The 15857-nt window shown below is 31.0% G+C and overlaps 1 protein-coding gene across 4 annotated transcripts in view; it reads left to right on the top strand.

Moving 5' to 3' along the window:
* LRFN5 (leucine rich repeat and fibronectin type III domain containing 5) overlaps positions 1-11370 on the top strand; it is a 297077-nt gene extending 285707 nt beyond the window's left edge. For all 4 annotated transcript variants that reach the window (XM_017889707.1, XM_017889704.1, XM_017889706.1 and 1 more), the window contains 2 exons: positions 5730-5773; positions 10972-11370. In XM_017889707.1, coding sequence (XP_017745196.1) covers positions 5730-5773; positions 10972-10989 — 62 coding nt within the window. In that variant the 3' untranslated portion in view covers positions 10990-11370. The remainder of the gene's footprint in view (positions 1-5729; positions 5774-10971) is intronic.
* The last annotated feature ends 4487 nt before the right edge of the window (positions 11371-15857 follow it).

Genomic DNA, 15857 nt, shown 5'->3' with positions numbered 1-15857 from the left:
ATCATTTTTTAACACAGGATTTTAGATTGAATAGAAACTAATAATGCTCCTGAGTAATGTGGAATTATTAACAATTTACTGAAATTAAGGTCTATAGATAAATGTTTCTATTCACTCCTTGAAAAACTTAATTATATAATAATTTGAGGGTGTTTTATTAAAGATCTGTAAACAGGTTCACATCAAAGAGGTTTTGTTTTGTTTTGTTTTGTTTTGAGAATAAGGCTCACGTGAGAACTTAGACCCATTGCTTTACACAAAAGAAATGACATTTTAGCCATAATATCATAAGATAGGGGCTTTACTATCTTATGTCAAGTACTCTTTGGGAGTAAGTTAAACACACAGCAAAAGTTTATTAACTTTTTTCGGATCACTTGAAATACCACTTAAGACACAAGGGAGGAATGTGGAATCGTTAATTTCCTTCTGCTAGAAGCATATACAACAATTTCAGTTACTGGTAACTCGACAAAGCCACATCTTCTCATACACAATGTATCATGATGCCATTCCACAGTATGTAAGATTAAAGTAGTTAGAGATGACTTTCAGTGCCAGTGTTCAAAGTAATTATCCAATGGGCTTTTATTTTTTTAGACGTTTGCTAAATCCCTTCACTGCATTGATTCTTTTTCTAAAAAATTTGCCTTTCACATTTGCGAAGTCTAATTATCCTTCACTACTCAGTTATTTATTCCTTGTAAGGAATAGATGAGATCATATGTGGTAGTAGTTTGCGAAGTCAAAAGCAGCACTCAGAGTGAAATGTATTTTCAGCACTATTAATGTAGTAATGCTCTAATTCCAACTAAATATTTTTAATTAACATCAATTGCATAATTCCTCAATAGGTGTTGATTTGCAGAAGCATACTACTTTTTCCCTTCTTAGATTTATCAGCATGGTATTAAAAAATATTTAACATACAAAAGTTTTCAAGACTTGACGAAATGAATCTTCAAAGAATTTCTGGGATTTTGAAGATTGTGATCAAAGATAAGAATGCTCTGAAATAATGCAACATCAGCAAGGTTAACATATGTACTATAAGTTACTGATGAACTTCGTATTTTCCAGTATTTTTAAAAATCAATTTCCTACTTATGTTTCTAATGAAAGTTTAATTAAGTATCTTTCATTTCTCAGACTTCTTAAATTCCATGATATTTAATCATATGAGATTTATTTTGTTTGACTAACACCATTGAAAATCATTTAATGTTACTTAATATATTTGTAATATGATCATTTTTACAATATTTAAACCAAATGCTTGAACACTTGTTCTTAAAAATGATAGAAAGGTGAGTATCTGGCCTGAGATTTTGCCCTTCAAGAAGTCTGTATTTGGAGAGATTAACAAAAGACTGACTTATCAAGAAGGTCAATTTTTTTTTGTATTTGTTTATAAACATATGAAGAAATTTTGCTTAAAGTAATTGCAGTGTGAAGTGACTGAAAAGTAAGTCTACGGAAAAGTTGGGGATAATATTACCTATCCTGATGTCTGAAACATAATTGTTGCTTAGATGAATAAATGACTAAATGAATAGATAAATATGGCCAGGGAGGAAGGTGTAGAAATAAGAATTTTCATTAGTTAGTACAATACAGATTTGTGATCTAAATATTATATTACCATAAGCAACAAATTATCTGTCCTTTTCTTGTTTTGCTTTCTGTCATTCATTATTTTATTTCTCATTTAAACAGTCAATATATCTGTGATCTGAAGCATCTGGTTTGCTGTTTGTTGTTTCTGACTATATGAAGATTATATATACTTATATATTATTTTTGCTTCCTCATTTTAATTATTTTCTTTTATTTTGTCATTTTACATTATAGTTTCAGCTTGTTCAATGTGAGAACAAACAAAATAATGTGTTTCCTGTTATGCATGTATTAACGATGTTTACTTCGAACGTTTTTTTAAATTCTGTTCCTGCATTATTTTGTTCCTTTCGAATAATTGTCCCCAATTGAAAATACAAAGCTATTATTACCGTAGTGTCATAAAGGGATAATGAAGCATCTAACGTGGCCCCACATTTTAAAAAGCAGTATATTTTAGTTTGATGGATATTATTTATTTTAGTCTACAAATATATTAATACATAAAAAGATCAAATACAACAATTTAAAGTAGACATAGTGGCCGGGCACAGTAGCTCACACTGTAATCCCAGCACTTTGAGGGCCCAAGATGGGCAGATCACTTGAGGTCAGAGTTCGAGAACAGCCGGGCCAATGTGGTGAAACCCTGTTACTAGTAAAAACACACACACAAAATTAGCTGGGGCGTGGTTGGAGTCTGTAGTTCCAGCTACTCAGGAGGCGAAGGTGGGAAAAATCGCCTGAGCCTGGGAGGTGGAGGTGGCAGTGAACCGACATCCCGTCACTGCATTCCAGCCTGGGTGACGGAGAGAGACTCTGTCTCAAAAAGAAAGAAAGAAAAAATTAATTAATTAATTAATAAAGTAGACACAGTAACACTCAAACTGTGGCCAATTTATTCCCCCCCCCCCTTTTTTTTCTAACCATTAAAGGAGTCAGTGGAGGTCTCAGTAAGTTGTTTCATGCTTTAAAACAGTGGGTTTTTACCCTCTTTGTAGATATATTTTACGTAATTTGGATATAAGTTTTGAACCCTTCTAAGGCAATCTCTAAAACATAGTAAGCTCCTAATGCTTTGAAGATGCATACTTTTCTCCACAATTGTAACAATTACAAAGCATCCAAATGTGTTCATTGTATCCCAGAAATCTTTTTCTTTAAGTTTTGTAAGTGTATTTTCTCAATTTAAAGTACTTGCATCCAATATAAATTTTACTATTTTATTTGCTTGTATTTTGAAAATAAAATATATCATTTATAAAGCTAAAACTTTAAAAGTTGCCCTAAAATTTACATCAGCTGCCTTTTAGTTCTTAAATTTTTTTCTCTTTCATTATAGCAATAAACTTATGATTTTTAAAATTCCAATAGTTTAACAAATCCGTAAATATAAAGTATCATCTTTTGGTAGAATTGTGAAGCATATGAGACATTTCTTAAGGAGACAGCAAATACAAGCCATTGTCTTCTCAGCATAGTTGATTTCCAATTGCATTTTATAATGCTGAGAAAACAGTATTCGTTTATATTAGACAGAATGGAGACTATCTACTATCTTTCCCTTTTCAGCCTTCCCTCGTTCCAAGAACAGTCCAGTGATTTTACTTTAACAATGTATGCTTCTGTGTGAGTGTGAAGTGTTTTGAGGAAAGGACTTCTGCACAGAGGTGGATTGTATGTGAAAAGGATATTCTTCTTATCCTCTTATGTTGCTGATAATAACACTTTACCTTACAATGTTAATGATATTTAAGTAAATGTGTAGACAAGAAATATGTCATTTTTGAAATAGCATTGAGAAAAGAATAATCAAAATTAGTGTTTGAATTTTTACTTTCAAAGGAGAGATTGCCCAGTCTTTTTCTTCCCATGCTAGATAAATACATGCTGGGATTATGAATAAAATTAGTTTGTTCACATCTTTATTATTTATGTATTTATTTATTATTATATTTTCCCACAGAAACAATCAATTCATGTAGCAGGGTAAAGAAGACCACTTAAAATAAAAAGAGTGGTAGGCCGGGCACAGTGGCTCATGCCTCTAATCCCAGCACTTTGGGACACCGAGGCAGGCAGATCACGAGGTCAGGATATCGAGACCATCCTGGCCAACCTGGTGAAACCCCCATCTCTACTAAAATTACAAAATATCAACTGGGCATGGTGGTGTGCACCTGTAATCCCAGCTATTTGGGAGGCTGAGGCAGGAGAATCATTTGAACTCGGGAGTCAGAGGTTGCAGTGAGCCAAGACTGTGCCACTGCACTCCAGTCTGATGACAGAGTGAGACTCTCTCTAAATAAATAAATAAATAAATAAATAAATAAATAAATAAATAGTGGTAAACATATTGTTGTGATTGAGCCATCCTAAAAATGTGGTGTTATCTGAAGAGGGATATAAAAAGTAACAATGTATAACCAGGAGTATATTTAAGTAGTAAATTACCTCATTAAGGTACTGTTAATGCATTGGGGATTTCATCAAATTACACAGATACTCAACGTAACAAAATAATCACTGATTACTCTGGTAAGTGTAATGGTACGCATAAAATCATTGTCTTCTGATTATGTTCAGCACTTTCAAAGTCAAAATTTAGAATCTAAAGTTAACATTGAATAAATATATACATCACATACATTTGTATAAATATATATGTGCTCAACAAATATCTATATATGTATTATATAGACATATAAATATTTATATTCATAACAATCAGCTAAAATCATAATTTTGTGTCCGACAATATAGATTCAATTGTAATTACTATGAAAAACAGAGATTTAAATGGACTGGCTAGAGAACTTCTCCCAGAAAAACGGTAAAAATTATACCTGTTACTTATCAGGTGACAATAGAATATAAAGTACAAATTTAATTTTCTGCATTTTTTAATGATAACCATCTCTACAACCTATTTTCATCCATTTCAAACTTGGTGACTGTTATGTTCATGATGTCTGAAAACAAAAACAAAATATTTTCACATTCATTCAGGAATAAGCCATGACGGCCCTTTCATTTAAAGTACTTATGTTTGGAATAGTTGAACATTTAACCTTACCTGACACATAGGCTATGTACATATGTTTCTGCTCTGGCATATGTCTAATAAATAAATATTTGAGTAAAGTCAAGGAGGTTATGAAATATACTATGTTGGCTATTGGCTCTACCATAATACAATTCTGTAATCATTTTTTCATCTATAATGTGAACATCTCCTGTTAAATTGATTTTATGTAAAATCTAATCTCCAAAGGCCACTGTATATTTACATGAATATTTGTGCTGAAAGTTTTGTAAAAAACAATTTGTCTCAGTCTCGTGACACTCAGCTGTGAATCCTAAGAAGGACTTAACCTTTACCTTAGGACTTAAGTTTTCTATCATGTGTCACTTCTCAATGATTAGATGTATTTGCTTGAAAATAATGCATTTTGGAAAAAATAGAATGTTTGCTGCACAGGTTTACGTAATGGTATTAAATTTGTATAGGCAATTGGAACCTACATATAAACAGTTAAAGGAAAGATGTTTGTATTGAGATTGCTAGTATCTTACATAAGGATGAACAGGTATTCATTAAAACATTAGCTATTATTTGGGAAGTGGGTATTGAATGATGGTTAATATTGTAAATGATTCTTTTATACTCCACGTGGTGCACATAGTTAAACTATATTTTCTGCTTTAAATTCTTTTTTCCTTCATGTATTTTTGCATATTATTCATATAAATCTTTAAACATGAAATGTCAACTGTGAGAAAGAAACTGAACAGAAACTTGATTATCTTATTGAACTCTGTCACAAATACCAAATCCATATTGAAAATCACTCATTTTGGTTATTAGAATAACATTTTGAAAACTATGTTTTAAGCATCAGGAATAAGAAAGTAGTCACAGAAAACTGAAATATTATAAAAGTCAATTGCAATTAACCTACGAACTGGTAAGTTTTTTAAAAAAAAAAATCTTTAGATAAATCTTTGCTAATTCTTGGTATGAAGTCTTACCAAGATTTCAGTAAGAAGTTTTTTTAATCTATTTCTTTTAAAAAATGAATTGTTTATGACACTGAACATTTTATTCCCAGATGCTTTGCTGACTAATGTTGACCAGATTGGCCAGGAAACACAGGTGAGATTCTTATTACCTGTAACATACTTCAACACTTAAATGAGTATACACTTTTTATAAATTAATTTTAAGTAATTAGTTTGCTAATTTGTGTAGCTTACTGAAATTTTCTTTTAAAATTTACTTATAATTCTCAACAGTACAGACTGAAGTTTAGTTTACTTAAGTGAATTCACAGTTTCTAAATTTAGAGATATTTTGGGTTAACTAAACATCTCTGCTTTGTTCTGTAAGAAATAAAGTTAATAATAATAGTGATGCATGCAACTTTGGAGTCAGTCTTATAATCAAACATGATACAATGTGCATTTTTACAAATATTTCCAAATGTGAAGACAGTACCTTGATAAGAATGTATTTACTCCCATCCTTGACCTCCACATCCTATTAAGAGCTGAGATGACACATTATGCCTCATTGAAAACAGATGAACAGAAGCGTTTCGCTGTTATCGAAAATGAATGAAGCCTCTTTAAAATGGAGCAAAAGACTGCATATGAAATATTCATGGTATTACTTTTGTCAGCAACCAATTATTCTTCTTGAGTGTTTTTTTTGGGGGGGGGGGTGATGTTTGAAATGAGTATTTGATTCTTGAATTTTAATTGGATCGGAGAGTGTGTTTCCAGAGCAGAACAGCACTTTAGCAATCTGTTCAAACAGCTGGAAGCATCAGCCATTTGCTTGAGGTTTGGCACACACAAGAAAACTCTGCTTTTAACAGTTCTAAAAAAGGCCATTGATTTATTTTCTGGTAGTAAAATAGGGTCTTGGTTTTAACATTTTATATTTAAAAGAAAACAACTTTGTCAATCTTTCAGGATCTTCCCTAACGAATTCCATCCACAAATCAAAATGTTTTTGTGCATCATTTCTTTACTGAATTTAGAATCCCATTCTTATGTTGCAACAAACAGCAGATGGCTCATTGGAAACACTGAAACAATCAACAGCACAATGTCTGGCACATGTCTGTGTTCTATTGTGTGCATTGAATTGACCTGCATGAAGGTGTCTTGTTTCTCCATCACCCCTTTTGTTCTCTCTCTCAATTTTTAAACTTTCTTCTTATTTCTCTTTCCGTCTCTCTCTACCCACCACTCTCTCTCCCTCTTTCGTTCTCTTTCTCTTTCTCTCTTTCATTTTTAAAGTTCATTGATCATGTAACTTTAATAAATCATATCCAGCCAACCTGAAATTTAGGATAGGATACCTTTATATAAGAATCAGGAAACAGATGATTAATCTATAAGGAACACAAGCCAAAATGGTATTAAATGTTTGTATCAAAATTTGGAAGCAGGTGAGTAAATGTCTATGTAATTTTTCAATTATCAATTTAAAGAATTTTCTAAAGATTCACATTTGAAATGGCATATTGAATATTATTTTGCTTATGTATTTATTTTCATATATTATTAGGAATGGAATTTGGAAAAGCTAATTTCTTTGAAGGTCTTTGTACTACCAGACATAGCATGAGATTTTGCAAATGTGATACATACATAAGGCTTTTAATAATGACTTTTTATCTTAAGGTAATTAGTAGTACAAAAAATAAGAAAATATCATTAAAAATAAATGACTGTCATAACATTATAGAAAACTTCCCTTCATACTTAGGCTACCTTGTTCCTCTTTCTATAAATATTATCAAGTAAAACAAATCCAGAGACAAATAATAGTTTTAACAAAATTCAGTGGCAATACATCATTCACTTATTAGCCAGCTCCTTGCTACCTTTCTATTATCAGATTTAAGTTACTGTATGACCCCGAGGTAAGTATTCTTGATTCTTGGTAAATGATTTGTGCTATAGCAGGGCCTATGTCTACCACCGTGAGCAGAGCAAACAGTGATGCTCCTACTGAAGACAGTGTGTGACCTGTGTGTTCTTAGCTTTCTCACAGCCTTTCACATTGTCAGTGTGTGAATGAACTGAGGTGGAGAGCGGGCAGAGACCCTTTGTGATTGCAACTCTTCAGCTCTGAGTTTTCTGTAGCCAATCATACTGAGGTACCTGTTAAGGTGAATTTTTTTTCTAAGCATAGAGAGTTAAAACACTTACTTCATTTCCATTATTCAGAATATGCCCCATGCCAATTTCCTTTTTTAGAAGCCTTTACGAATGTATATAGAAGTAGAGTGGCCTTGAAATATTTTAATGTATAATGTATAATACAATTCTTTTATAATATAATCATAAAATTTTAATCACACTAAAATGAATTGAGAGCAAAGGGGAAAGAAATGATGTATAAAATTAATGGTGATGACTCTACATGGAAATTGGCACTTATGTATAAATTTTCGTTGTGTTTGGCGAAGATTTTTATCTTTACAATGAACACAGTAAAAAAATAGTTATGTTGTTTGGCAGTTAAGTAAGAAATAATTGAGTAGTTTCCATTTATACTTAAAATGCCTTAAATAAAATTTCTTAAGAAGTGTTTGCTGTATTCTGACCAACAAAATATGTACACATTGTGTGTTCGTGTGTGTGTGTTTGTAGCTTTGCACAAGAGCTATAGCTTATTCTGTGATTGCTTGCACAGGCCTTTAAGATAATTGCTTCCTGATTTTAATAAATTTAACTTGCCATTAGTCCACATTTAATAACAAGCAAAAATGTAAACTTTGCAATAAAATCTCTGTTCCAGATGAGTGCAATTATTTTAGATAAATAATATACAAATTAATAAAAAGCTAATATTTATTATAAATACGTAACAACATTGATAAAACTATGGGAAAGCATAGGGTTTAGGAAAATACATGAAATAAGAGCCAAAGAGGAAAGCAAATTTTGTACATGATGCAAATATGCTTCCAATATGTTTCCAGGTGAGAGTGATCAATATAAAATATTTGCTTCTGCAGGAGGAGGTTCCTATGAAATTCTTTTCAAGTAAATTTTCTGAAATAGGAGTAATAAAATAAACACATATGTAGGAAACATTTGGATTTGTTTTAATAATTAAGTCATATTTTAACATATATATTTGAACATTTACCAAATTTAAAAAAAGGAGAGCCTTTGTATCAGCAATGACCTTTAGAAATCATCTCCTTGTTTAGACATCCTAGCTATGAAAGATCAAAATATTTCACAGTTCTTAATAACATTGAGAAGAGGGGCAGTAATAAATGTTTTCCCACAATTCATTCGATGTCAGGACATTTTTTTCTTCTCTTAATGTTCAGGGAGCTTGCATTTCTTATTTATCTTTTAGTACTGTTAATAAGACTGTCCACAAACTTTTGCATGATATCCACTCACTGTTAAATGAGGAAAATAACCAAAACATCCTAAACCTACTACAACTTGATTATTTTTAGTTTTTATAACATTTTTACCATATTTAGTCTGCATTAGTTGTATTGTTTGATACTCTTGTAATTTTGTGTTTTATGTATAGATATTTATGGAATTACTATAGGAGCTACCTATATGTAAATTAAAAAGTGTTATTTTGGATATTCTATTAAATGGCAGTTTTTATTTGGCTCCATATTATTTAATAATGTTAATACTGCTACATCTTCAGAGCAGACAAACTTTATACTTCACAATATTTTTGTTATTTCCTAATATTCAAAATTAGTAGCATTTATATAAACCATAATTTCACAGTTCATTAATATCATTATTTAATGTGAAATTTAAGTAAATCTTTAAGATATGTCAACTTATAAAATCATTAACTTGATACTAAATTAACATTTGCTATCCTGAAACTATTTATTACCTAAAAACTTAAACTAGTTACTTTGTCCACTGTCATTTTCCTCCTAGGTATACTGCAACTTTTATTGTTATTACTTTTTGTAACTTGACATTTGATATAGTACCATAACACCTTTTTTTGTGTCAAAGGGAGTATATCACTTGAAATACACAAAGAGAAAACATGTTGATATTCAATTTTACTGATATAAGCTCTGCAATGAACCAAATAAAGACGAACTTAGTAATATATACCGTTACATTTTACAGTGATTTTGCAATGTTTTCTTAGTATATTCCAGGTAAATTATGACAATGATATCTATATCTCAGTGACTTTTTAAAAAGTAATTCTTTTTTTTACAAATAACATACACATTAGTCCCTTAACAATCTTCACATATATGGTGCATTTCTTTTAGCTTTCCAAAATTATTATTTTGCTAAAATCAATTTCACTATTCAGGTTATTAATTACTTTGAAATATTTTCTTAAATAAATTATCTTTACAGCATTTTACCTATCTTCACATAAAGTTACCACAATAACCTTTAATATAACTTTAACTATTACACATAAAAATTATCTAAAGATATTCTTACATCACGCATTTATAATATAGAATACGAAATAAATGAATCTCTATTTCATGATCATTTGTGCCCATGGCATTTAAAATTTCCAAATAGAAAATTGTAAAACATGCAGTTTTTTTAATGGAAAGAGGAAAAATTAGTTTATTGTGTCCATGTATATGAAAGCATATTATTTCTCAAAACGTTATTTTTCCATTTCATAAAAAATACGACTTCATTAGACATATCCTTAAATCCATGAAGACTGATTAGAGGAAAAATATTTTCACAGTTTTATTTTAAATATTTTTATAAAATGGCTTTTAATTTTTTCTTTCAAAATCATATTTATTCAAAGAATGGAATTACTTTAAGAGTTATGTGAGTTTTTCCATTTCGTTTGTGGGGTGAAAAAACTGCATTAGTTAAGATGAATAATTTACTACCATTATATGGTATAACTGATGTATAACTATTTGTAAAATTTTAATATCATACACATTTTCTAGCAGAATTTTTTAAATTTATAAGTGGCATGCATTAATAGCTGCAATTATTATTTGTTTATCTTACCTTGAAATTATATATGTGAAAAACAAAGCAAGAGAAAATGACATTTTCCAATGTAGCTTTGACTTTACATAATTATCTAGACTTCATATACTTAGATTTAAAAAAAATAAGATTTTTTATATAGTCACCAATTTGAAGTTACCAAGCAACATTTTATATGTTAATATGCATGTTTTCATGCGTGTGTGATGTATTTCATGGCAAGAAACTCCTGCTTGGGTGCTTACATTTCAGTTACTTTTAGCTTGCTAACACAATGATCTTATTAGCTATGTGTTTTCTTTCTTTCTTTTTTTCCTTTTCCTTTTTCTTTCATTTCAGAGGTTGGAGTTAATCTGAAGAGCACCACTTCTCCTCTCTCTCCTGAAAAAATTTGCCACTGATATTTTTACTGGATAAAATTCAAAAATGTTTCAATTCACAAAGGCTAATTGTTGAACTGGTGTCCTAGAAGAAACTGTCTACAGGAGCCAAGGTGAAAGTCTCTGATGCTGGCGGAACTGGCTCCATCAGACCATGGTTCATCCTCTTTTAAAACCAAATTTTTTTTTCTTCTGGCCTACAAGTATTTTTTTTTTTTATTTTCAGAAGGAAAAAAAGCCTACATTGGCATCAAGTTCTGTATCAATCCATCTTACATTGCCGTCCATGATTTAACAGACTGTAGAATCTTGAATAATCTATATCACTTTAACAAATAAATGTTTTACTATGACAGAATTTGCACATTGCCTGATTTGTGAAAGTACCCATTGCTTCAAGTGCGAGTGGTGAAATAATTATTGCAAGAACTAATAATACTGTTTTACATGGGAAACCTTAAGAGATTACCAGCGGCTTTATAATATTGGAACTATTATTCCATGATTAGGTGCACCCAGTTCTTTGGGAGAACAGGACAGCTATTTAAGCAAATGTATACTAATTTTATGCCTCAGTATAGGATAAAAAGTGATAAAGGCTCTCTTCTCCTTGTAAAACTTCCAAAATGATCAAGATAGGAATACTATAATTAATCCAAATTGATTCATTGCTTTTCTAGAGAGCAAGGGCAAAATAGGTTTTAATAATTACAAGACTTAAGTGCACATTTCCCCAATTTTGCACAAGTTCAGAGTAAGAACAAAGAATATGCATCTGATTTAATACCAGCACATGTAGAACTGAGTTATTTTTGATGGTTAATACAGGAGAATGCAGTCATATTTAAGCAATATTGAAGCTAAGCATGTAAGAGTTGCCTCTGGTGTGAAGCAGGCCTCAGCTGTGTGAGTTTGGCCGGTTACTTATGCACAGCAGTCTTCCATGTTGTCATAAAATAGATATTAGTGTAAAATTTGAAAGCACACACATTTATCAGAATACATGGCAAAAACAATGAGTTCAATAAAAATATTTGTAAGAGCATTGTTACTCCCAATTGAATTCAGACGCTCTAAGATATTATAGATCATATCTCTATTCTTTGGTAATTCTGATAGTTATCATTGAGACCAATATGTAGTTTTGTTTTTTTTTTAAGTTCAAACCAAATAAGATAGAAAACTGTTTACCTTTTAACAAATTCAGGTTAATCTGTTAATTATTCCACATTTGGATTATTACATATATCCAATCATCCAAGGAGAGGTTTCAGGACGTTAGCCATTTAGACCACTTGGAAGCCGTGCTCAGGAACCTAACTACACTGGACAATTTAGATACAGTTGTTTGCACACACACGTGCACACACACACTCCCTGACACACAATGAAAGACTGAAACAGAAGTTGCAAGTTTGAATTGAATTTTCGTGGTTAAATTTGTAGTCGTGACATTGGGCAATTTACCTAATTCTCTGTTTGACAACTATAACACCCTGGAACAACTTTGCTTATGGGTGTGCGTGCATATGCATACATAAATGTGTATGATGATTAAAAAGAGACAGATTGAAGAGTGAATATTGCCTCTGCAAATACTTTGCTGTTGTTTACAACTTTTCTCCTAATATACATATGTAAAGAAAGAGTCAAGAGCAGGAATGGCTTTCCTGAATCTCAGCTCAGAGTGACATTTTCAGTTATCTTGGTTCCTCAAGGACATCGTCCTCTTTATTCTTACACTCCTCCCACCCTTTGGGGGCTAATTCTTTTCTTGATGGTGGTAACAAAACAGTGTTGTTCATAACCTGTCCTGTCATCTACTTTTTCATTCATTCAGGATATTTATGCGATTGTTTTCAAAGGAACAGAATTGTTATTGAGTTAAAACGGAAGTTAATCACTTCAAGTCTTTACCCTGCATCCCCTACATCTAAATCCAAAATTTCCATTTATGCATATATTCAATCAAACAACGTTTCTCACACACCCATAATGTACACATTTTCTTTTTTTTAACGTTTATGAGGAAGAGTGGGCACAGACTCTGATTCCTAAGGTTTGTGAGAATCAATTGTTTTTATGAGATAATTTAATTCTTATATTAAGAGGATTAACAGAACATAGGTGTATACCCATAACTAAATAAAATTAATAATCATTCACAAATAGAGTTCTATAAAACATAAAGTTCTACAAAAGTGGCATAATTATATTTTAAAAGTAAGCAGGAGCAATTTGTTTTAGCTGAACATATTATAAGGTACAGGAATGCGCTAATCTATGATAACAAGTCTCAATGCTAATGTTAATGGACATAGACTGGAAACCATTTAAATCATTCCTGTTACTCAACATTCTTGGGTAATTTTGGAAGTAATCTAGCCGCTAAAAATATGTAAGTATAAATACATACTTCTTATGACACATCTAATTCATAGTATATTGTAAAGCACAACAAACACAAGAATTTCAAATAAAAGTGTTTTGATTGCAATAGAGTTATAGCTTAATGAGGTGTGGAAGTAGACTGCAAACTATAAGTTCTTCTTTTGAAAATCTAAAATCATGATTTTTAAAATTTGGAATAATCTGTAGAACTAAAGGGTTCTAATATTTCTAACAATTTGTAGAAATAAAGTTCTGTTACGTTGAAACGAATAACACACGGAAATAAATCTCAAATAACTTTTCTTTTTTATTTTATGTATAATTTTGTAGCTCACTAGCTAGTTTTGAACAAGTTTTAATTGTCAGTTAAATCACAAAATATTCCTTTTCATATAAATGGAATGTTTTAGGACTTTTGTTATTTTTTCTAATACATTTTATAGATCTAATAATTATTATTGTGTGCACTTTTGTGTATTGAGTCACCTGAAATTATTAAAAAATGCAAATGAGACGCAAATTTTTGTGTACAAGAGTAAAAGTAAAAAAGTAGAAGTATAGCACCAAATAAAAGTCCCCAGCACCTGATTGTTTTATTTAATATAAAATTACTATATACAGGGAGGCTATCTACACTAATTTTTTTAAAGAAGATTTTACTTTGGAGAATATATAACATAAAATTTGACATTGTAACCATTACATTTACAATATTGTGCAGTCCTCACCCTCTGTTTTAAATATTTCTTAAAAATCACTTAAAGATTTTTGTATGACCCAAACACAAACTCTGTACCCATGTAGCAAATAATACTCATTCCTCCTCTCTCCCTGTCTTTAATAGACTCTGATCTACCTTTTATCTACAATATACCTATTCTAGATATTTCATGTAAGTGGAATCATAAAATATTTGCCCTCTGATGTCTAATTTATTCCACTTCTTACAATGTCTCCAAGGCTCACCCATGTTGAAGTGCGCCTCAGATCTTCACCTCCTCTTATGGTATAATAATATTTTATATATAGTATTTTGTTTATCCATTTGTCTTTTGATGAACGCTTTTGTTATTTCCACCTCTGGGCACTGTGAGTAATGCTGGAATGCTGCATGGAACATCAGTGTACAGCTATCTGTTGGAGTCTGTGTGTTTTCAGTTCTTCTGGTTATATATATAGCAGTGGAATTGCTAGGTCATATGATAGTTTTAATTTTGAGTTTTTTGTTACTTTTTTTGAGGAAGTGTCAGTGTGTTTTCTACCATAGCTACACTTTTTTAGATTTCTTCCACTAATGTTTGAGGGTTCTAGGGTTTCAGTTTCTCCCAAGTTTTAAATTTTTTGTGATTTGGTTTTGATTTACATTTTCCTAATAATGAATGATACTGAGCATTATTTCATATGCTTATTGATCATTTGTATATGTTCTAAGAAATGTCTACTCAAGTTTTTGCCCATTTTAAAATTGTGTTGAATTTTGGTAGTTGTTTATGTATTCAGGATACTAGTCCTTTATCAGATATATAATTAGCAAATATTTTCCCATTTTGTAGCTTGTCTTTTCACATTCTTAATAATATACTTTGATGATTTTAAAATTTTATGTGTCTGATTGTATTTTTTTCTTTTGTTTCTTGTTTTTGGTGTCATTTTAAGAACCTGTTTCCCAATTCAAGCTCATGAAGATTGACCCCTGTGTTTTCCTCTAAGGGTTGTACAGTTTAAGTGCACAAGCCAATGGTGATTATTTTTAGGTGATTGATTTGTTTAGAGTAAATTTTTGTAGATAGTGTGAGGTAGAGGTCCAACTTTGTTTTTTGGATGTGGAAATCCAGTTGTCTCAGCATCATCTGTTGAAGATACTGTTATTTTCTCATTTAATTTGTCAGTCTTATCAAAAATTAATTGGTCAAAGATGTATGGGTTTATTTTTTGGATCTCTATTGTATTCCATTTGTCTATTTGTCTGTTTTGATTATTGTAGCTTTGTAAGTCTTGAAATCAGGAATTGTGAGTCCACTAACTTTGTTCTTTTTCAAGATTGTTTTGTCTCGTGAAGGCCCCATGCAATTTCATATTCATTTGACGTTTAGGTTTTTCATTTTGGCAATAAATCTGTTGGAATGTTTTATAGAGACTGTATTGAACCTGTACATTGCTTTGGGTAGTACTAACATGGCAACAATATTAAAACCTCCAATCCATGAATGTTGGATATCTTTCCATTTATTTGTGCCATTTTTAATTTTTTCAAGGTTTAGATGCTATTTAGAAACATAGTTGATTCTGTATGTGATCTTGTACCCTTTAACATGGCTGACTGTGTTGATTAGCTCTAGTAGCTTTCTTGTCGATTCTTTGGGAATTTCTCTATGTAGAATCATGTCATCTGTGAATAGAAATACTTTGCTTCTTCCTTTCCAATTTGGATGCCTTTCATTTCCTTTTCTTTTC

The sequence above is a fragment of the Rhinopithecus bieti genome, unplaced genomic scaffold (genome assembly GCF_001698545.2).
Source record: "Rhinopithecus bieti isolate Rb0 unplaced genomic scaffold, ASM169854v2 scaffold_15572, whole genome shotgun sequence".
Lineage (NCBI taxonomy): Eukaryota > Metazoa > Chordata > Mammalia > Primates > Cercopithecidae > Rhinopithecus > Rhinopithecus bieti.
This window is presented reverse-complemented; position numbering and strand designations above follow the sequence as displayed.